The 24,116-nt window shown below is 39.4% G+C and overlaps 2 protein-coding genes across 7 annotated transcripts in view; one reads left to right on the top strand and one right to left on the bottom strand.

Annotated features, from left to right (window-relative positions):
* The first annotated feature begins 128 nt into the window (after positions 1 to 128).
* Positions 129 to 12,426, top strand: LOC120425509 (uncharacterized). Of its 3 annotated transcripts, XM_052707186.1 has the most exons (3): positions 145 to 288; positions 353 to 5,619; positions 5,684 to 12,426. In XM_052707186.1, exon 2 carries the CDS (start codon positions 3,458 to 3,460, stop codon positions 4,457 to 4,459), a length of 1,002 nt encoding a protein of 333 aa, XP_052563146.1. In that variant the 5' UTR covers positions 145 to 288; positions 353 to 3,457; the 3' UTR covers positions 4,460 to 5,619; positions 5,684 to 12,426. The 3 variants fall into 3 exon arrangements, with proteins under 3 accessions (XP_039445990.1, XP_052563146.1, XP_052563145.1); XM_039590056.2 differs by lacking the exon at positions 5,684 to 12,426 and having other exon boundaries at positions 129 to 288; positions 353 to 3,893; XM_052707185.1 differs by lacking the exon at positions 145 to 288 and having other exon boundaries at positions 5,460 to 5,619.
* Positions 12,427 to 14,983: 2,557 nt separating this feature from the next.
* The window catches only part of LOC120425533 (membrane-associated guanylate kinase, WW and PDZ domain-containing protein 1-like), a 34,954-nt gene continuing 25,821 nt past the window's right edge, over positions 14,984 to 24,116 (bottom strand). For 3 of the 4 annotated variants that reach the window (XM_039590088.2, XM_039590089.2, XM_052709082.1), the window contains exons 3-4: positions 20,148 to 22,650; positions 14,984 to 20,078 (exon numbers count right to left, since the gene is read on the bottom strand). In XM_039590088.2, coding sequence (XP_039446022.1) covers positions 19,533 to 20,078; positions 20,148 to 22,650 — 3,049 coding nt within the window. In that variant the 3' untranslated portion in view covers positions 14,984 to 19,532. The remainder of the gene's footprint in view (positions 20,079 to 20,147; positions 22,651 to 24,116) is intronic. The other variant, XR_005606546.1, reaches the window with a different exon arrangement.

Here is a 24,116-nt window from a genome sequence, read left to right as displayed (position 1 = left end):
CGACTGAAAATTAAATATTAAAATAACCCAACTCATTGTACCACCCTATCCAAATGTCACATTCCAAAACAAGCGAGTTTGTCTCTTCACTGTCAGTTGGCTAAGCGTATTGCGCATAGCGGTTCAAAACAAAAAAAAAACATTTTAAAAGTGAAAACAAATTTACTCTTTTAGCACTTATTAGTACTGAGTCATCGACTGAATGACAAGAAAAAAGAAAAGAAATTATTTTCAATGTGATTACTGCAAAAACATCCAGAATTTGCAGGTTCATTTAATGCTTTCGAGGTAATTTATGAAGCAAGTTTGTTGTATTTCATGAAAGTGTTAAAATTTCTCTCGAATCGAACAGCAATAACCAGAATGGCCGACCAAGATGAACTGATCCAAAACAGTATGCTTCTCCTCGGTATACGGATGAAAACACTGACTTCGGCTCAACGAGACATCATCATCGAACACGGCGGGAACATCAACACCAAGGATGCCAACGATAGAAACAACACCCCACTTCACGTAGCTGCCTGCAAGGGAGTTCCGGAGATTGTCCAACTTCTGCTGGATAGAGGGGCAAAGGTTTCGGAAAAGAATTCGAATGGGCAAACCCCGCTGGATGTTGCCCAAGGTTCTGAGGTCATCGAAAAACTCAAGAAAAACAACCAAACTGTGCCTCCCCATGAATTACGACCAGCAAGGGATCGATCAGTTGCTCAGCAATCAACCGCTGAAAATAGAACCATCTTCTATCCAAAACGATCCGGAACATCCGGCTTTTGTGGACAGCTGTATGAAACTAAACTGCTAACGTTGATTTTGTTTCGGGCCCTGAAACGCAAAGACATCGTCGAGTTTTATCTGGGATCCAACGTGGACGGCCTGGGGGCACTGGACGATGTGGTTTTTTGGTTCCGGGATATTTACGGGAAAACATGGATGCAGTTTATCCAAGCAAAGCATCGCGATGACCCCGATAAAGACGGAAAGTTGACCTTGGGAGAGATCCTCAAGGAGAAAGGTGACTATAGCATACACAAGTACTTTGATAGCTACCTGGCAATAAGGCGAAAGTTTGGGTCAAAGAGCGAGGATGACCAGATCTTCAGAGAAGAGTTTCAAAAAGTGGACTGTGATTTTGTGATTTATACCTCAGCGAAAGAGAACTTTGATTGTAAAAAAGGGATAGATACTGAGACAACTGAGTTCAATACAAAAACGGGTGATTTATTATATTCAACTCATCGCGGTAAGACATTCAAGTTTGAATACAGTCCGCAACATGTTAAAACATTGGCTGTAGTTGCAACTAAGTTACGTATTCAAACATTAGGAAAGAGATTGGCTAATTTTGTACTATCTGGCAGGACAGCCAATGTTATGTCCGATGATCTGATGAGAACGTATCACGTAGTTTTGGCACAAAAACTATTTAAACACAGCGAAACAGGACAAATGACATTCAAGACAGATTTCTTTGATTCCAAGGAAGAGTTAGTTGTTATTTTGAGGGAGGTAATGTACGATAAAGTTTTAGAATATAGAAAGCAAAAATTTCAAGATTCAGATTTACAAAACATTTTGAAAGTTCTTTTTGAGAATCCTAGCGCGGAAAATATAAGCAAACTACTCGGCAATGTGCTCAAGTACGATAAATCGTCAAACTCGCTTACACCAATTAAAAATCGGGTGAAACTAGATGCGTTACAAGAAGCAGCCTTTAAAAATATAATAGTTACACAAGAAACTATACGAAATGCTACAGACATCGTAGGAAGATCAACATTGGAATCATTAAAAGTCAAATTTCCACCTTTTTTCGGAAATCTAGATTTTCCAATCGGAAAAGGTAAACAAGAGCAAAGAATTAAGCATTTAGTACATCGATTTAAGGATTTGTTTGAATTGGCAGCGCAAAATGACAACATTGTCAGAATCGATGAAAGTATGATTGGTCCTGGTAAAATATTAAACAGTGGCGATGTTGGTCTTAATGGGGGTTTTGCCGGTATGGTGGGCAATATCTTGATTCCGGATCAAAACACAAACTTGTTGAAATTTAATGTTGATGGAAGTTCGTTGCAATCAAATGCAAACAGGTTGCTTGAGTTGTTAAAGAGTGAAATTGGGATTGATTTAGAAAGTTATCGATTAGAAATCAAAGTTGATTGTTTTCCACGATTGACGTTGGAAAATAAAGAAGAGGATGAGCAGTTCGTGAAATGCTTTCTAGATAATTTGATGTTTTACACAGATCAAGGAAAGGAAAATGAAGTAGAAGCAACTTTGAAAAACGAAATCAAAACTAGCTATAAAATAAATGACGATATAGATTGTGAAGCAGTGTTTTTAAAGGTCCATGACAAGGTTCAACATTTGTGGAAACAGCAAAAGAAAGCTCCTTACTTGACCAAGGATTGTGACTATTTTGATGCAGCCGTTGTGCAAGTGCGTGACAATCCGCCTTTAATCAATCTAAGTGCAATTTGCATCAGCCAGATCAATAGATACCAAGTTGAGTTTAACTCAGAAGCAGTTCTATCACTTGTTTCTCGTATTGGAGAGGGTGTGACAAATATCGTTTCGAATTTCGTTGAACAAACTTGTATCAAATTGCTTCAACATTTCAATTCAGATTCGCAGATTTTTATAACTTCACAATATTTGGACCATGCTTTGCCTCATCTTAAAAAGGTTTTTCAGCTTAGAATTGGAAGTAATATCTGCAAAACAATGATCCTTGTTGGGGATCAAGAAGCGGACAATGATATTAAGAAAATGTTGAATGAATTTAAAAATTCAAAAATCAAATGGATTATTGTAACAAACAAAAAGTTATCGAATTGCGTCAATCATTTTAAGGACGAAGTAAGCATTTTTAGCGATCTTACTCCGAAGTCACAAACAAACCTGTTTGGCGAGCGTGATATTTATTTCCAGGGTACTAAAATTAAACTCGGACAGTTAAAGAAATGCGCTTCAGTAGACATCATCGATGTTGGAATACTTTGCAAACTGATCAGTAAACGCGATGTGATGATAACCGGAGGAAAGGATTTGACTCATTTCGTAAACGTTGCTGAATTCTTTATTTTTTTTATTTTTTTATTTTTTGTGGGACGGTGATCCAGCCGCACATCGTTAATGTAGAAACCTCTAAAACAATTTATAATGGTTGGTGTTGGTTACAATCGAAAGGATTCCAAATATGTTGCGTTGTCAACCAAACAGTTAATTGAGCAAATTTATTATATTCACTTACTTCTCGTGAAATTGTGCGAAGGGAATGTCTTCCCTTCCAAATTCGAAACCATGCTGAAACTTATGATTATTTGTATGAAAAGACATCGCTTGTTTGGACCAAGTATTCCTCATCCTCACAACACTGTTTCACCATGTTACGCTAAATTCATCGGAGTTTGCAAGAAATCATCGAATAGTGTTTGGATCATATTCCTCGTTTATGTTGTGTTCTTTTCTGGAAACAAAGCGGCACGTGACTAGTGACAGAATAATACAAATATTTACCAACACTGTCGAAAAGTATAAGGAAGCATTGAAACAAGGTAAATTTCCGCATGAAATATATTCTGATCAAGACATCAACGATTATGATAAAAATGATCTAGTGCATTGGATTTACAAGGTCATTGAGTTTAAAACTAAACAAAATTACACTTTTGATGTTGCATTGCTTCGAGTTTCACAAGAAATGAAACGTTCTTGCGAAAGACTCCACAAAATACTGGAGATGTCTGGTGCAAAAGAAGCCAGAGACATCAAAATCTTCGATACCGACCAAATCCTGAACATTTTGGACTTGCAGGAAGTGGAGACAAACTACGAAATGCAACGTATCATGACGAAGATCATCGACTGCAACGGTATATCGCTAATAGTTACATTTTTGTTTCACCACTGCTTTGACCAAAAGAAATCAGATACTTCCAAGAAACCAAACGAAGATCTAGAAGGCATTTTTAAGGTTGGTTCAAAGCGATTCGTAAAAGATACAATCACTTTTACCGAGCAAACCCCGCAAATCTACAACTTATGGATGAGCTTAGACCGACGGTACCATCAACTGTTGCAAGCTTTCGAAACCAACGACTGCCACGACGCCGTACGCGACGTCCTAACCCAGATTGATCCCGACTACCGTCAAGCGGTGATCAACGGCCAAGATCCCGACTACGGTTCTCCGCTGCACTTTGCCACAGCCAGCGGAGACCTGGAATTGGTCCGGACACTGCTGGAATTCGGAGCGGATCCCAACTCTGTGCTCGATGAAACTGGACCACTTCCACGACTGAGAATCGAAAGTGACGAGTTGGAGCATTTTAAACATTTCAGACCGATTCATTTTGCTGCAATGCGAGGTCATGGGGAAATTGGGAAGGTTTTGTTGGAAAACGGAGCCGAACTTGATATCGTAAATGATTCTGGTATGACGCCAATGAATTAGGCTAGAATACATGGTCATGACGAGATATTAGTTTGACCAATATTTCAAAATAAAATGCCCAAATTGGTCTAGTCAAAGTTAGGTAAATACAGTCCAGACTTCGGATAATCGAATCACGAAAATATTTATTTTTTGTTGTTTTATTTTTGATTCTCGAGCTTACACGTAAAAAAGTCAATTCCCAAAATCGTGAATTATGTTCATGAATTTGAGAACCAGGAAGGAATATATTCACGTTTATAGTGCAAATGCACCATACTCATGAACAAATTACTTCGTGGTTCTCACAATCATGAACATAATTCACGATTGCCGGATTTTTTTTCTGTGTACCGTAATCTGGGGTGAAACGGGACTACAGTCTGAATAGGGATAGCAGTTTTTAGAGCACTTAGAGCTTTTAAATTTGAAAATGGATGTACACATTTTGCTGGCCTGAGTCTGTTCTAACCGAAACCAACATGAAAAATCAAAATATTGTGCTCCAACATGGTTAAAACTGCTGTCCCAATTCGCCCCATGTGTCCCGATTGCCTCAGTTTACGGTAAGTATAAATCCCTAATCGAGGCTTCGGATAATCGAGTCTGAACTGTGTAATGATCGGATTACATTATGAATTCAGTTTTAAAAAACGATAAAATATGAGCTAACATCTTGGCTAACATAAGTATCACATCAATATATGTGTCATTTCACCTCAATCGTTCACAAAAAAGTGCAAAGTTGAAATCAACATTTTCTTGTCAAGCAAGAATCCTGATTCATCCAAATAAAACTACCCCAAAAATTGGCCTTTTCCAAGAAAATTGGGAACATGACAAATTTTTGTTGCATGCGAAAGAAATATCCATTTATCTGATCAATTTGAAGTCGACTGAAAATTAAATATTAAAATAACCCAACTCATTGTACCACCCTATCCAAATGTCACATTCCAAAACAAGCGAGTTTGTCTCTTCACTGTCAGTTGGCTAAGCGTATTGCGCATAGCGGTTCAAAACAAAAAAAAAACATTTTAAAAGTGAAAACAAATTTACTCTTTTAGCACTTATAAGTACTGAGTCATCGATTGAATGACAAGAAAAAAGAAAAGAAATTATTTTCAATGTGATTACTGCAAAAACATCCAAAATTTGCAGGTTCATTTAAAGCTTTCGAGGTAATTTATGAAGCAAGTTTGATGTATTTCATGAAAGTGTTAAAATTTCTCTCAAATCGAACAGCAATAACCGGAATGGCCGACCAAGATGAGCTGATCCAAAACAGTATGCTTCTCCTCGGTATACGGATGAAAACACTGACTTCGACTCAACTAGACATCATCATCGAACACGGCGGGAACATCAACACCAAGGATGCCAACGATAGAAACAACACCCCACTGCACGTAGCTGCCTGCAAGGGAGTTCCGGAGATTGTCCAACTTCTGCTGGATAGAGGAGCAAAGGTTTCGGAAAAGAATTCGACTGGGCAAACCCCGCTGGATGTTGCCCAAGGTTCTGAGGTCGTCGAAATACTCAAGAAACACATTCAAAATGTGCCCAAACAGGAATTACGACCAGCAAGCGATCATTCAGTTGCTGAGCAATCAACCACTGAAAATAAAACTATCTTCTACTCAAAACGATCCGGTACATCCGGCTTTTGTGGACAGCTGTATGAAACTAAACTGCTAACGTTGATTTTGTTTCGGGCCCTGAAACGCAAAGACATCGCCGAGTTTTATCTGGGATCCAACGTGGATGGCCTGGGAGCACTGGACGATGTAGTTTTTTGGTTCCGGGATATTTACGGGAAAACACGGATGCAGTTTATCCAAGCAAAGCATCGCGATGACCCCGATAAGGACGGAAAGTTGACCTTGGGAGAGACCCTCAAGGAGAAAGGTGACTATAGCATACACAAGTACTTCGATAGCTTCCTGGCAATAAGGCGAAAGTTTGGCTCAAAGAGCGAGGATGACCAGATCTTCAGAGAAGAGTTTCAAAAAGTGGACTGTGATTTTGTGATTTATACCTCAGCGAAAGAGAACTTTGATTGTAAAAAAGGGATAGATACTGAGACAACTGAGTTCAATACAAAAACGGATGATATATTATACTCAACTAATCGCGGTAAAACATTCAAGTTTGAATACAGTCCGCAAAATGTTAAAACATTGGCAACAGTTGCAACTAAGTTACGTATTCAAACATTAGGAAATATTTTGGCTGATTTTGTACTATCTGGCAGAACAGACAATGTTATGTCCGATGATCTGATGAGAACGTATCACGTAGTTTTGGCACAAAAACTATTTAAACACAGCGAAACAGGACAAATGACATTCAAGACAGATTTCTTTGCATCTAAAGAAAAGTTAGTTGTTATTTTAAGGGAAATAATGTACGATAAAATTTTAGAATATAGAAAGCAAAAATTTGAAGATTCAGATTTACAAAACTTTTTGAAAGTTCTATTAGAGAATCCTAGCGCGGAAAATATAAGCAAACTACTCGGCAATGTGCTCAGGTACGATAACTCGTTAAAAACGCTTACACCAATTAAAAATCGGGTGAAACTAGATGCGTTACAAGAAGCAGCCTTTAAAAATATAATAGTTACACAAGAAACTATACGAAATGCTACAGACATCGTAGGAAGATCAACATTGGAATCATTAAAAGTCAAATTTCCACCTTCTTTCGGAAATCTAGATTTGCCAATAGGGAAAGGTAATCAAGAGCAAAGAATTAAGCATTTAGTACAACGATTCAAGGTTTTATTCCAATTGGCAGCGCAAAATGATAACATTGTCAGAATCGATGAAAGTATGATTGGTAAAATATTAAACAGTGGCGATGTTGGTCTAAACGGGGGTTTTGCCGGTATGGTGGGCAATATCTTGATTCCGGATCAAAACACAAACTTGTTGAAATTTAATGTTGATGGAAGTTCGTTGCAATCAAATGCAAAAAGGTTGCTTGAGTTGTTAAAGAGTGAAATTGGGATTGCTTTAGAAAGTTATCGATTAGAAATCAAAGTTGATTGTTTTCCACGATTGACATTGGAAAATAAAGAAGAGGATGAGCAGTTCGCGAAATGCTTTCTAGATAATTTGATGTTTTACACAGATCAAGGAAAGGAAAATGAAGTAGAAGCAACTTTGAAAAACGAAATCAAATCTAGCTATAAAATAAGTGACGATCTAGATTGTGAAGCAGTGTTTTTAAAGGTCCATGACAAGGTTCAACATTTGTGGAAACAGCAAAAGAAAGCTCCTTACTTGACCAGGGATTGTGACTATTTTGATGCAGCCGTTGTGCAAGTGCGTGACAATCCGCCTTTAACCAATTTAAGTGCAATTTGCATCAGCCAGATCAATAGATACCAAGTTGAGTTCAAATCAGAAGCAGTTCAATCACTTGTGTCTCATATTGGAGAGGGTGTGACAAATATCGTTTCGAATTTCGTTGAACAAACTTGTATCAAATTGCTTCAACATTTTGATAAGGACTCGCGTCTTTTCATTACATTTCAATATCTGAAAATTGTGCTCCCTCATCTTAAAGAGGTTTTTCAGTTTAAAACTGTCAGTAATATCTGCAAAACGATGATCCTTGTTGGGGATCTAGAAACGGTCAATGATATTGAGAAAATGTTGAATGAATTTAAAAATTCAAAAATCAAATTGATCATTGTAACAAACGCAAGGTTATCAACTTACGTCGACCATCTCATAGACGAAGGAAGCATTTTTAGCGATCTTGTTCCGGATTCTCAAACAAAACTGTTGAAGGAGCGTGAAATATATTTCCAGTGTGCTAAAATTAAACTCGGACAATTAATGGGATGCGCTTCATTAGACATCATCGATGTTGGAATGCTTTCCCAACTGATCAGTAAATGCGATCTGATGATAACCGGAGGAGTGGATTTGACTCAATTCGAAAACGTTGCTGAATTTTTGATAGAAAGAAAATTATTGCGAAAAATGGTTAAGATTAGGAAAGGTGTCAAAAATACAGATCATGACGTATGGGTTAAGTCATGTGAAGATTTTAAGAGAAAATGCATTGATAATGAAACGATAAACGTTCATTTAGTAGATTCCAAAATGAGCTGGCAAAAATCACGTGGAAGTCTTAGCAAAGTACGTGAAAATATTGAATCAACTCACGAGCAGATTGTAACGGATTCATTGGAGTTGTACAGCGAAAGGATTGTCATTGTAGCTGCCGAACCTGGCATGGGAAAATCCACCTTGATAACAGACCTATCGAAAAGAATAACCCAGCACGATCCACTCTGCTGGGTTGTGCGAATAGATTTGTTAAACTATACAAAAGAGTTCAACAAATGGTTGAAATTGAAAATAATCGATCTACCACTTGCAATAAAGTTTATTTTGATTGTGCAACAAATTATATCGAGTGATGAAGAAACTTCATTTACCTTATCGGCAGATGGTACGATTCACCTGAAGAACACCGCTCGAAGTAAAATAAGTGGAAAAACATTGTTTGAAATTGAGTTGTTTCTAAGTTTTTACAACAAAGGAAACATTACGCTACTTTTTGATGGTTTTGACGAAATCAGCCCAAACTATAAGGAACCAATTTTAAAACTATTGAAAATTCTTCAAAACAATGAGAAGAGACTTTGGATAACCACACGAAATGACAACAATCATTACGAACTGGAAGATAATTTAAGTAAATTTGCATACACTATAAAACCGTTCAGCAAGCAAGATCAGAAAAAGTTCTTGCATAAATTCTGGAAAGTCAAACTTAAATTGAAACACATTGACAACCATCGGTTCAGTATTTTTGCCAGCAATTTAATCAAGCTGTTTTCAAATACGATCAACAATACGGAAGCTTCATTCATGGGAATTCCACTGCAAATGCGGATGATCGCAACGATTTTTTTGAACGATTTCAAGAAATTTCTCTTTAAAGAACATGCATTTACCAACAGAATTGAGCGTCAAATAAGTGCCAAGTTAGATCTGGTGGTGCTGTACGAGGAATTTTTCCGCATAAAACTCGAAGAGGTACTGTTCGGCGATAAATCACCCAACATTGACAAGAGTGATCCAAAAATATGCGAATTGATGCAAGAGAAACGTCAATCGATAGCCGAAAAACATGAAAAGCTAGCTTTATGTGCACTGCTGGAGGACCAAGAGTTGAATGCTCTCCAGGTGCTGCCAGGTGAAACTTCTAAGTTCCTAGAAGACTTTATATCGGGCCGAGAAAAGGTCGGTTTTATAAGCCAGGTGGTGAAGGATAAACCACGCTTTGTGCATCAAACATTTGCCGAATATTTTGCGGCACGATACCTTTGGAGTAAATTTAAATCTTCAAAACGCAATTCAGATAGATTCATCCGAGAAGTTTTTGTTCAAATTCTCACAAAAAGCAATCGATACCAGGTGTGTTGCTTTGTGCAGCAAATAGCACTGCAAGATTTTAAAGTTTCTCTCAATTCGAAAGAGTTGGGAAGCAAAATCGGTTGCCTGTTGGTGAATCTCGTACCTCTTGCTAAAAACTATAGTTACATCGTCGAGAGTGACTTTTTGCACAGAGATTATAGCCATCGCTTGAAAGATGGGGCAAATGAATGTGCAAAAACTTTGTTGAAAATTGTTGAAAATTTTATTATCAGTCACAACGAATGTGTGATTAATTCAATGAAAAGTTTAAATATTATGGATTGTTTTTGTTTATTTTCAATTGCTTCTAGCGAGGGTTATTACAATTTAATTCAGAAATTCGTTGGAATTTTTAATCCATCAATATTACAATCTAATCTAGCTCATAACGGGTGGACATTTGATCCATTGCTGAAAGCGGCAACCAATGGGCACGTCAAAATAGTTCATATTCTCCTTAAAGAGTTCTACCATAACGTTTCCACGTGGGTGGACAAAGACGGGAAAACACTGAGGCAACATGTATTCACTGATCACCTTCCGTTCCAGTTTCAGTTTGTGCACATTTTCGCTCAATTGGGTATTATCGATGGCAGTACTTATTTGGCACCTAACACAAAAAATGAGAAATTTCCACTAATTACGTTGCTTTTCGAGCATGCACCTGTGCAATACCTGAAGCTACTAGCGCCAACAACAGATTTTAGACACTTGAATAACTTCAAAATCTTTACAACTACCGATGGAACACAGGACGTAATCCATGGACTGTCCCTGTTTTTATTGGACTATGATGATCAATTGATAAAGGATTGGAAAACTTATGGAGCAGATTTTTCTCAGTCCATAAATTCTTTAATATCACAGTTCACTAATCGTGCTGTAACTGAAATGAAACTTTTTGCAGATGAACAAATGCTAGACAAAATATTCAGAGATTACAAAATTTGGGATACACTGCTTTGCAAAATAAAACAATTTTTAATGGTTGGTGTTGGTTACAATCGACAGGATTTCAAGTATGCGTTGTCAACCAAACAGTTGATTGAGCAAATTTATTATATTCACTTACTTCTCGTGAAATTGTGCGAAGGGAATGACTTCCCTTCCAAATTCGAAACCATGCTGAAACTAATAATTATTTGTATGAAAAAACATCGCTTGTTTGGACCAAGTACTATCCTCACAACACTGTTTCACCATGTTACACTAAATTCATCAGAATTTGTAAGAAATCATCGAATGGTGTTTGGATCATATTCCTCGTTTATGTTGTGTTCTTTTCTAGAAACAAAGCGGCACGTGACTAGTGACAGAATAATACAAATATTTACCAACACTGTCGAAAAGTATAAGGAAGCATTGAAACAAGGTAAATTTCCGCATGAAATATATTCTGATCAAGACATCAACGATTATGATAAAAATGATCTAGTACATTGGATTCACAAGGTCATTGAGTTCAAAACTAAACAAAATTACACTTTTGATGTTGCATTGCTTCGAGTTTCACAAGAAATGAAACGTTCTTGCGAAAGACTCCACAAAATGCTGGAGATGTCTGGTGCAAAAGAAGCCAGAGACATCAAAATCTTCGATACCGACCAAATCCTGAACATTTTGGACTTGCAGGAAGTGGAGATAAACGACGAAATGCAACGTATCATGACGAAGATCATCGACTGCAACGGTATATCGCTAATAGTTACATTTTTGTTTCACCACTGCTTTGACCAAAAGAAATCAGATACTTCCAAGAAACCAAACGATGGTCTAGAAGGCATTTTTAAGGTTGGTTCAAAGCGATTCGTAAAAGATACAATCACTTTTACCGAGCAAGCCCCGAAAATCTACAACTTATGGATGAGCTTAGACCGACAGTACCATCAACTGTTGCAAGCCTTCGAAACCAACGACTGCCACGACGCCGCACGCGACGTCCTCATCCAGATAGATCCCGACTACCGTCAAGCGGTGATCAACGGCCAAGATCCCGACTACGGTTCTCCGCTGCACTTTGCCACAGCCAGCGGAGACCTGGAATTGGTGCGGACACTGCTTGAATTCGGAGCGGATCCCAACTCTAGGCTCGATGAAACTGGGCCACTTCCACGACTGAGAATCGAAAGTGACGAGTTGGAGCATTTTAAACATTTCAGACCGCTTCATTTTGCTGCAATGCGAGGTCATGGGGAAATTGGGAAGGTTTTGTTGGAAAACGGATCCGAACTTAATGTCGTTAGTGATTCCGGCTGGATGCCAGTGGGATTAGCCAAGAAATATGGCCACGAAAAAATAGTTAAACGGTTAGGTGAAAAAACAGGAGGTAAAGTTTCAACTCCGCCATAGTTTTTTTTCTAGTCTGGTATTAGTTTTCTTCTTCCAAAAAGCGATTAGCAATAAATTTAAGGAAAAAAACAATTGTGAATGTTAATTACTAAGTTTTTTTTTATAGTTTATAATATATGTACAAACAACAAATAAGAAAAAAAGAGATTGGAAAAGTGAAACAAAATATAATAATAGCTTTTTTCAAAGTGTTTTTTTTTAATAACAAATCTCCTTTATGTGTTACAGAAACGTAAATCTGAGTTAGTTTTAGTTCTTACTTAAGGGGGGGAAGGGGGGAATATGCACCCCCAGTTTTTCTCGTTATTTTGCATTTCGCTAAAATGGTGTCCTAAGGTGAATTATACTATCCCATTCCCCAGAAATATTTAGGACCTTGGAAAACATGTTATGTTTTCCATTTGGCATAATGCCATTTAGTATAACGTCGTTTGGCATAACGTAATTTGGCATAATGGCACATAATGGTCTAGAAGGCTGATTTTAAATGGGCTTCAAAATCAATAGTTTTGTGACAGATAAATTTTAAAAAGTCAGTTAATTAATGCGGTCAATAAATTTGTTATAATATCTTTTTTCTATATTTTAGTTATAGTTGGTCTTGTATGGGAATATCCGAGAATAATTGAAAGAAATTTAACAAGTTTTATTAAAGGTTTAACAATGAATAAATTGTAAGAAAATGATGTTAGAGGTAGTGCCAACCTCCTTTATCAGATTTACATAAATATTAGCAGTGATATCTTGTTTTTGTAAAGATAGAGTTTTTTTTACCGGTACAGCAAACAAGTTCTTATCTTCCTGGTGGAGCACTGGTGTAACAATCCAAATTTTAAAATTTTGCATAGTTTAGCTCGAACTTTTATATATTCGTTGTTTTATTGGTCCAATCATCAATTGCAGCTAGAGGGTGACGAGCGGGAATTCCCGGGAAAAAAATCCCGGGAAATCGACCATTTTTGGACCTCTCGATTCCCGGGAAATTTGGTCGAGACAAAAAACAACTTTAAATTGTTGTTTTGAGTCCTTATCTATCATATTGCAAAAATCTCGATACTAGGAAATTATATATTAGCTATTTTTTTTATTCACAAAAATCAAATAATTAGTTCATGCAACAAGTTTGTGCAACTTTTCAAAAATGGCTCAGAGCGAATAAAGATGCGTTAGCATTTGAATCTACAATTTTTGAGTCTCAAAAAGCTCAAGAAACGATCTTGTATTTGCAGATTCAGAAAAAAAATCAAAGGTAAGAGAAATTCCACAAAATAATGAGGCTACTTAACGTTTCATTGAATAAGTATGAATTAATTGTAGTTTAAATCATTGAAAATAAACAAATGTATTGCTCTTCTTTTTAAATTATTGGCACTATTGGCATAGTTGAAAAAAATCCCGGGTCCCGGGAAATTGAAAATCTCGAGAATCGTCACTTTCTAATTGCAGCTGGATTAACAATGACAAATGTTTATAATAACTAAAACATGAATTATTAATCTATATGAAACCAAAAAAGGTCAAAATTTCTTTATTTCTCACTCTGTTGCAAAATCACGGAGTAATTACAGTAGTTGTTCGGTAACTGGGCGTTGTTTAACTGGGCGCTCGATAACTGTGCCGTAGCCCAGTTAAAAAGCAGACAAACGTCAAAAAACCAAAACAAACCGAAATCACCGAGGGGATGCAAACATCATGGTCAACAAATAAAAAAAAAACTTTTTTCAAACTTTTATGTAATTTCAAGTCACAATTAAAGAAATATGAACAGTAATCATTGTAAACAAATTTGAGTAACTTTTATTTTTATATTTCATCAAATAAATATTATGCATCGGTAGTCCCCTCGTTATTTTTCGTTCAGCCCAGTTAGCGAACAGCATTCGATGACTGGGCTACGTTCTCAGCCCAGTTACCGAACAACTACTGTATAATTAATGTGGCAAATGAAAAGTTCGACTTCAAATTTGTTTTCCATATCCACTACCTGAAGAAGATTCAATTTCGAAATCTGTAATAATATTTAATTTGGGGCAGGTTTTGATATATCGAACGAGAAATACTTCGAAAAAAAAGTAAAAAAAAATCGTGACGTTGTAACGCCGGAATGTGTCTTAATTATTTTTTTCAGTTTCGGGAAATCCCAGACAAAATAAAAAAAAATCCCGAAATTCGGGAATTCCCGGTTTTGCAAAAATCCCGGGAAATTTGTTCCGAGATGGACGCACTAAAACTACCAAATTCTGGTATTACTTGTGCAAATAACAACGACCAAAATGTACCCTTGGTTGCATAGTAATAGAAGATGGTGAAATACAATTAAATCATACCAGAATCATGTATGTGGAAGACCACAAACGTAGTGGACTTTATAGCTGTCGGCCGCTATCGCTAGTGCCAACCACTAGTGTCTAACTTTTATCTACAAGAACTTCACCACCCTGGGATCCTAATTGTATGAAAGTAAGGCACAGGGCCAAGGCGCCGAATACCCATATTGACACTTAGACCACAGCAATACAAACATCTGATATTCCAAGGGCGTGGGAATACCAAAAAATAAAACCATGACAAAGCCAAGTTTTGGTATTCAAGCGGGTTACGCGGCATTGAAGTCGATGCAGGCCAAGTTGACGGTAACATCGTTTGCTACCTTCCTCTCTATATTTCTCTAAATGGAAATTAATTTGTAATTGACGTCTTTTAACATATGGACAATATTTCTCTATACATTTCACACAAGGAAAGCCGCCAACGATTGATTCAACGTTTTCACTTTTGATTTTATTATTGCTTTGTGTGTTTGTGTATGTATGTATGTGTGTACGGGGTTCGATTCTCCGGGATATTTTCGGTTACACTGTCGCCTAATTAATACCGAGAACAACAACATTCAAATTCTAACTCTACTTCTTTTTCGTTTATCCTACCTGTAGCAATGCTTTGCTGTGAGCTTTGTTTCAACTACGATGAATACACAAGTTGTGAGCTCCCCGGACTCTTCCCAATTGATAAGTACAAAAATGTGGCTACAGTCATGATATTCTCGCCCTGCTCCGTTCGCGCCGGGGGGAAACAAACAAACAAAATAGACTTTTCACAGTTCTAAACTCTAAACTACCAACTAAATTGGAGAGGCACTTGCGAACATTCGATCGGTCGATTTTTTTTTCTTCTTCTGTTTTGCTTCAATCACTTGGGATTACTATACCATACACTACGCTACGGACTAAATAATAATACTTGTAAAAACAGCGGCTGCTCAACGTGTAAGTACAATATGGGTATGGGGAAAAACTAACGTTTGCTTTTCTCTTAAAAATTTGCCTAACCCTCGCTGTAAACAGTGCCAAGGCTGGATATCCTTACGGTACTAATATAAACAGTTTCCGTTACTATCTACAAACTTTAAACATTCAGATTTCCATTCTCTAAGTGGGTGTTTTTGTATGTGTGTATGGTGTTACTAATATAAAAGGTAAGGCAAGATTACTCACAGTGATCACGCTTGTTGGATTTCTTCTATTTGATATGCGTTTTTTTGTTTTGTTTTGTAATAAATGTTTCTTCAAGTGTGGGTTACAAATTTGCTGCACGCTTCAGTCCTTTGGATATACTTTTGTTTTGCTTTTCCTCGGTAAATGCTACTACCTTCTTTGTCGCTACGAAAAAAAAAATTGCTTGATTGTATCTTTCCTGCTTGGGTTTCCGAGTTTCAAGTGCACTTGTTGCCGCCGGATTTGATTTATTTCGCGAAACGCGGTTTTATTTCCACGACCACAAAAGGAAAGGGGGAGAGGTGGTTATTCTATGGAGTCGTCGAAGCAAGTGATTGTGGCGCGACCGGGCAAAGTTTGTCCGCTTTTGTGTGTCTTTGTTTTTCCGTTTACGATGTGTGCTTTTTATAACTGGATTATTATGCGATTTCCCACGGCACGTTTCTCCAGCGTATTTTTTTTTGCTTGTGTGTCATTTATGATCCAAACAATGAATGGAAATTAGTTGTATCAAGTCGAGTTAGTCCGAAAACGGACAAATTTTCTTCTAATTTGATTTGCTAAACCAAAAACATTTCAAAATTCGTATAAATAACGCCTTCCTTCCTCACACACACTTATAGTGAATACATTCAGTCAAAATCAGGGTCTTTTGATAACCTATTCAACGATAAGTTGCATGATAGATCCGGACAGTATTTTTTTTATATTTGAAAAGTCCGGATGATTGCAAAAAAAAAAGAAACAAAGATTGTCACTCCATTATCTCGGAATTGGCTGAACGAATTTCGTCCGGGTTTGTTCCATTCGGTCCAGTTTGGGATCCCATAAGTCCGTATTGAAAATTATCAAGTTTGGTAAAATGCTTTATAAGTTATACACAAAAAACAACAAAACCGGCTCAGATTTCCCAAATCAAAACCTCGACATTCGAGCTGTTGCGGAACTATTGGAATGAAATCTTTACAAAGTTTTTTTTGTTCGATATATTGATTTTGCATTCATTAAGGCGCAATCAAATACCAACAGGAAGCTTTTGCAACTGATTTATTGATTTCTAAGAAGTTTTTTTTCTCTAAATTTGAAAAAAAAAAAGCGAACCAAACCAAAGAATTTACTGATCAAATTTTTATCCGTTTCTGTTGAATTTCACATTTTTACTAATATAAGTAAAAAAAAACTGTAATACCCTTCGAAAAAAAATTAACTGTGCAATTTTAACCTGCAATACCAGCAAGCAGTGTCCAATTCTAAAATTTCAAAATTCTTAATTTCTAAAATTCTAAAATTCCAAAATAATAAAATTCTAAAATTCTGAAATTCTAAAATAATATAATTCTAAAATTCTGAAATTCGAAAATTCTTAAATTTTAATTTTACAATTTTTAAGTCTTTGATTTTTTTTTTTATTTTTGAATATTTTGAATAAAGAATGAAAATTTAAAATTTTTAGAATTTTGGGTTTTTTAATTTCAAGATTAGGGGAAATAAACCCATTTTAAGCCTAATTAGCGGTCTTGTTTGAATGATGCTGGATAATCTGGAGTGTTCTTTGAAATTCAGTAAAACCAAGTACACCAACGAATAGAGCAACTTTTTGTGAACATTTCTGTTTATTTTCACTTTTATTAAAAGTTATGCTATTCCTTTTACAAGTATTTTAAAAAAATAATTCAAAAACCCATTCTAATCAGTCATGTGCATTGGGCCACGCCCATTTTTCTATTTTCAGCTTAGTTCTTTTTTTCTTCCAACGCTCGTTTGGGTCTGCTTCGTGCTGCCAAAATTGATGAAATTTTGAGCGAACACTCACGAAAAGTAGCATTTATAGAGAAAGTTTCCTGGCAACACCACAAGTGCTGCTAGTGGTGTTGGTGGCCACCCTTTGTTCTTTATTTGCCTTCGCTTCTCGCTCGGTTTTCTTCAGCCTTCGGTTGGAATGGGTCGTCAGAATTGAAACGTCAAAAGACTTAGCGCGTTTGTTTTTTTGATGGCGCTTGCTAAATATTTACTTGTTTCGGGATTAATTTTCAAGTGAGTGACTAAGTAACGGTCAAAAGAACATGTTGCCGGTAGTTGGAAGCAATTTTATATCTCAAGCGCTTTGAAATCGTTAGCGCAAGTGAAAAGATATTGATGGCGACTTTCGTTAAGCAGTTAACCTCTGATCTTGCGTGTGGATGTGTGTGCCACCAAAATGATGAGAAATGGTCTCGCAAAATAGAAATTATGATCAAAAGTGCATTAAATTTGATTTTTTTGGCCAGTAAGTGGCATACATTTGCGTGCTTACTCGAGGCGGTGCTGTTGCTGGTAAGTTTATAGCCTAAATAGTATTTTTGGAGCTTTAATCGAGCATCAAGCTCTCCATATGACGAAGATAGGTGTTTGATTAGAAAGGGTATATTTCCCCTACTTGATGTTCGATGTCACTAGGTTGTTTGGCCAAATTTTCCCTAGTTTTTGTTTAATTGCATTTGAAGAACCTTCTGTTACCAAGCGGTTAATGAAAAGGAAATAGTTGCAAGGAACACCAAATCTCTATGAACCAGCCATTCACACAAGTTGTAAAATTGTTATTTCGGTAAATAAATGAATTGAATTGAAGATTACTTGATCATCTGATTTTTTTTATTTTTTAAGTTATTTTTTGTTATTTTATTTTTATTTTTGATGTGTTCGTTTGTATTCTTAAATTTATAGATTTCTCATTAATTTTGTATTTTTCATTTTTTTTACTTTCCTTCAAGTTTACTTCATTCCTAGCAATAAACAAAATCCGTTCTTAATATTAAGATTCTGCATTACAAGATTCCGAATTATAAGGAATTTAAGATTTTTCAAAATTTTTGATATTGATCAAAATCGTAGATATGTTTGTAATTTTGTGTCGCATTCAAATATAAGTTTTCTCATCAAAACATAATGCAAACAAGCACCGCGCGAAGAAACGCCAAATGCCCCTTTCCGGTTCTGGACCTTTTCAGCTGCGTATCGCTCAAGATTTTTTTTTCGTAACCCTTTTATTGACCGTTTCTTGGAAGTTTTATGTATAATATACCATATTATGGTGTTTTGTGTTTCTTCCTATCTCCGTATCAGCCTAAAAACCAAATCAGTACCGAAAACTATTACTTTACGATACAAGTACTGAAAAGTTTAACATTTCAGAACTGAATTGAGTGCTAAAATAAACTTTTCAGTACTGTTATTTTGGATGCTGATATGTAGGTCATTTTTATCACAATAGAATGACAGAAAATGTAAGTATTTTCAAAACAGAATTGCAAAAAATATATCATTCAACTTTATATTAAAAGTTCGTCCAAAAATGCAGAACTCATGCAACACACACTCGCAGATAGCGGAGTCACCTTTAGACACAGAACCTAACAACAACGAAGCATCACGTACGGGCAAACCGCACGTGACCTGTAGAACACACAAACAAAAACCGCGTCGCGCCGAAACCTGATACACACGACAATCTTTTACCCAGACCCGCTCTCTATTGTGTAACGGCTCCCGCTCTCTCTCTACCCACAGCGCACTAGTACGAACTAATTTCATCTATTGCCACACACCACCGTTTCTATCTCGGCTTGTTTGCTTCTTTTTGCTAGATTCAACACTCACCTGTGCGTGGAACGTGCTCGTTCCATTCCCGCCGTCTTAACAGTAAATAAACTCGCCTAAAAACAAATGCTTTGGTTCCATTCCGGCAGGCTGCTGCCGTCGCCGCGCTCAATCCGCCGCTTCCTCCTCGATCGACGCCGAAGCGCGCCGCACGAGAACCTTCGTCCGCCGCAATCAGGACATGATCGTGGGGTAGCGGTTCATGAGGGGCGGTCCGCCACCACCGCCGTTGCTTCCGCTGCTGCTGCTCACGTACATTTCGTTGCCGCTGGCGTTGGACGCGTTCGATGCGGCCACCGCGTTCGCCGCCGTCTGAATCAACGGTGGACCGTCCGGCCGGGGACACCCGATCGACAGCTGCACCTGCAGACCGGACTCCTTGATCAGGTTCACCACGTCGCCGTGGCTCATGCCGGTGATGTCGATCGAGTTCACCGCCACGATTCGGTCGCCGATCTTGAGCTCCCCACAGCGCTCGGCCGGGCTGCCCGGGATGAGATCACCGATGGACGAACCGTGGTACTGACCGGACGAGGAAATGATCACGAACCCGAAGCCTTCGTTTTCGTTGCGCGACACCAGCACCTGGTACGGGTAGCGCGGATTCGGTGGCGGCGGAGGCGCCTTCAGCGGTTTGCGCCGCCTCAGGATCATCGTGACCTGACCCCGGAGGCCAGCCTCACCCATCAACTGTACCACCCGATGGTGGGAGGCGTTTTCCTTCAAGACAACAAAAAAAAAACACATTAATATTCGCGCGGAGACATTCAAAACCACCAACCAACTCACCACATTAACCCCGTTGATGTTGAGGATCTCGTCGCCGGACGCGATCCGGGTGTCCTTGTCGGCGGCTCCCCCCGGCACGATGTGCCCCACCGTCACCTGGGAGCCCTCCTCCGTGCCGCCGACGATTCGAAACCCAAAGCCGAGCGCTTGCCGCTCCAGCACCACCTCCGTCAGCGTGTAATCCTCCATCGGAACGGGCGCCATGAAGCCCACGTTGCCACCGGCTCCGCCGTACAGTTGGGGCGAGTGTTGGCTGCCGACGCTGCTGCCGTTGCGTGGTCCGCCCGGCCACGGAACCGGTGCTTGCTGGGGGTAAAAGTGCTGCTCGAAGGCCGGTTGTTGCTGCTGCTGCTGCTGCTGTTGCTGTTGATGATGCTGGGGTGGAAGTGGAACCGGTGCCTTGTGATGGTGGTACAGGTTGTCGTACTGCGGGTGTTGTTGTTGTTGTTGCTGCTGGTGGAGCGATCGCTTCCGGTCCATCAGGTATTCGTTGAGCCGCTTGCCAATGTTGTCGCTCATTTGGGGTGGAAGTTGGTAGGGAAGATGCTGTTGAGATTGTTGTTGTTGCTGCTGCTGTTGTTGGCCGTACGACCGGTTGAGCGTTTGCTGTTGGTACATGAGTTGCTGTTGCTGGCGCTGGTAGTCCTGGCAATCGTAGCAGAAGCAACTCTCGTGATGATACGTTGGCTGGAGGGGCATTTGGACCGAGTTGGGACCGTAACCGACGTGGTTTGCTGAAAGGGGTGGCACTGGTGGAGGTGGGACCAGCGGAGGTGAATAAAGCTGGTTGTAGCCGTGGTTGTAGTTGGGCTGGTGCTGCTGGAGGACTTGACCACCGCCGTACTGAGGTTGATGGTTGTGGTAGATTGTGTCCGTGGTGCTGTTGTTCGAACTGCTGATGGTCAGCTCGCCAAGCCGATCCGCCAACAAGTTGGCGTGCTTCCCACCGTGATGGTGCGGATGGAACTGATCATCGTTGTTGTACGACCCAATATCGTTCGCAATCGAGTCGTTGTCATGTGAGCTGGCATTCGACTTCATGTTCAAGTTTAGATCCATCTTGGAGTCACCGTTACCAGAGTTTTTATTCACGTCCAGCTCGATTTCATCCGTGTTCAGATCTGACAATGGCAACGAAGGTGTTTTGGCCCGGGCCCGCGTGTCTACCAGCGGTGTTTTTGGCCTAGTCGGAAGAATCTCCTTCGCCTGTGTACTGTACAGATCTGCCGTTGGCGTTTTACTCCTGAATAAACTATTCCCACCGATCCCGTATCCGCTGTCCTTCTTGAGCAAACCTCCACCAAACTTGGCCAGTTCGATACTTTTCCTCAGTTTGTTCGTCATCTTACTACTGCCGACGAGCAGCGCCGAAGGGCCACGCTGAACCTTCAACGTCGTTTCGATGTTCTTTGGACAATCCTTCAGCACTTGCACTACCTCATTATGTGACATGTCCTTCACCGGAATGGAGTTGATACTCAACAGAATATCTCCCTCCTGCAAGTTCTTGCAGCAATGCCTGTCCAAAATCTTCTTCACCTTCTGCCCGTACGAACTGTCCGTAATCGTAAACCCGAACCCGTTATCACTCTTCACAATGTTTATGTGCAGAATCTCCGGAATTTCAAAGCTATTCTCCTTGCTCTTGTAATGCTGCTGGTACGGGTGCGTATCACTAAAGTACACATCGCCTCCGTTCGCCGTCGCCCCACCACCCCCACCCGACTGGATCTTCGCCAGCGGATTCTTGTGCTGAACTCCGCCCTCGCTCGGATCCATAAAGATACCCGTCTCCAGCATCTTCAGATCCGACTCCGTCATAACTCCGTTGTTCAACCCGTCAACCGCAATCGTCGTGACCACCTCCGTGTTCGGATCGTTCGGATCGAACGGTAGCGGGTACCCCCGGCACACGTCCAGGTGCACCTCCTCCCCGGGCAGAATCGACTGGAAGATATTCACCATCTCGTGGTGCGTGAACCCCAGCACGCAAATCTCATTCACATAAACCAACACATCGCCCGTCTTGAGCTTCCCGTCCATCCAGGCCGGCCCGTTCGGCACGATCGACTTGATCTGCAGAAACTCCTCCACATTATCGTCCCCTCCGACGATCGTAAAGCCCAACCCCCGCGTCGACTTGACCAGCGTCGTCATCAACCGCTCGCCCTGCAAACTGCCCGGATTCTTCGTAAAGTGATTCACCCGACCGCCCCCACCTCCACCTCCTCCTGCGCCACCAACCTCGTCGTGACCACCCATGGGAGGACCGCCACCACCCGGCGGAGGGGCCGCCCCCCGTTCGCTCATGCGCTTCGCCTGCAGCACCGGGTTCTCGTACTGCGTCTTCCGGTTCACGTGGTCGATGTAGTAGGTGCCGTAGTGCGGATCGCAAATCTTCTCCCACCCGTACGGCAGCTCGTCGTCCTGGCAGTCCTCGAGGGACTTTTTCTGGAACTTGGAGAGCCGCGGGTCGAGCCAGTGCGACGTGCCGGTGTTGTGGCTGGGGATGGGGAAAGTGAGAAGAGAGAAACGTTTAATATTTTGAAAATACATTTGATAAACATTACGCTATATGCTAAACAACTACCTCAAGAACGAGGAATTATTTGAAAATTAAATTTTTGTGTTTTTGGATTTGGATGAAATTTTCTGTGTAGGTACTTTTTCTAGGATTTGCATCATTTTTATATGGAGTTAAAAATCTGTTAGATAACTGCTTAAGACGTTTGAGTAATAATTTCTGAGCAGGTTTTTTTCGTGTTTTTGATGGTTGATAATTGCCCCAATTAGCGAGTCCGGTCAGTAATCACAATTTGTATTGTTATATTATTTATAATCACATTTTATCAAATATTTTATTGTTCCACTGCATTTGATGATAACATTGTATAATATTATATGCCATAATCCATACTAATCAATTTTCCTTTCAGCAAACACACTGCATTGCATATTTCACTAAACACCATCAACATAGCAAAATTGAGCATGAGCATGAGCATGAGAGATCACCCATGGTTGCCCCTCCGTTGCTGAACAGAATCGTAATATCCTTTCAGCACTACTGATCATAGGCTTCGACTATCAAGTGGTGTTTCCCTTATCAACAGACACCATCAACATAGCAAAATTGAAACTATAAATCGAGGCGTTTGGTACGCTATGTCCACGCATCCTTCATCCCCTGTTGATTGTGTGCAATGTGATCCGTTCTAAGAATCCTCTCTGCGGTAAACACAACGCAGTAGGGCTGACCGTTATAATTTATGTATTACATTTTCGGGTGACTTTCCAGCATTTCCAGCAACCGACCATACCAAAAAAGGGTTTTGAAATAATCAAAAATCTGTACCTTGAGAACGGATTTTCTGATCGATTTGGTGTCTTCAGCAAAGTTGGCTTAAAACTCTGAAAAAAATAGCAAAGGCCGTTCAAATATTTTTCAGAGTTTATGTGCATCATTAGTTATATTTTATACAAGTCTGCACACCATTTTGGGGGCTGGTCATATGTCACAGCAAAAAATCCGTTGGTAAAATCGCATGCAAAAGAATGCACATCACCTTCGTCAAAATAAACACTCAATATTACACGCTGCATGTACAATTTTTGCAAACACAAAAAAAAAGTTGCTACCGACGGGATTTAAACCCAGCACCAACAGTTAGGACTGGCGCCTTAGCCCACTCGGCCATCACACCGATGAAAAGCTAAAAGGATAAACGCATATATGAGCTTGACATTTCGGTCAAGTAGGTTTCCCAAACTGATGGGCTACATATTTCAGGGTGTAAAATCACATAAAATTGCATGAAATAATGCAATATTTATTTTACACCCAGGCCTTTTACACGCAGCTGGATTACTACTTTTTTAGCTGTGTAGAATGTATGAAATTCTGGATTTTGAGGAGGGATTTTCTGATCGATTAGTTCGGCAAAGTTGTAGGTTATGATTAGGTTATTT

The sequence above is a fragment of the Culex pipiens genome, chromosome 2 (assembly GCF_016801865.2).
Source record: "Culex pipiens pallens isolate TS chromosome 2, TS_CPP_V2, whole genome shotgun sequence".
Taxonomy (NCBI): domain Eukaryota; kingdom Metazoa; phylum Arthropoda; class Insecta; order Diptera; family Culicidae; genus Culex; species Culex pipiens.
This window is presented reverse-complemented; position numbering and strand designations above follow the sequence as displayed.

Bases quoted from the DNA above. Each gene is read 5' to 3' on its own strand.
- LOC120425509 (XM_052707185.1), top strand. From the start codon at position 5,695: ATGGCCGACCAAGATGAGCTGATCCAAAACAGTATGCTTCTCCTCGGT.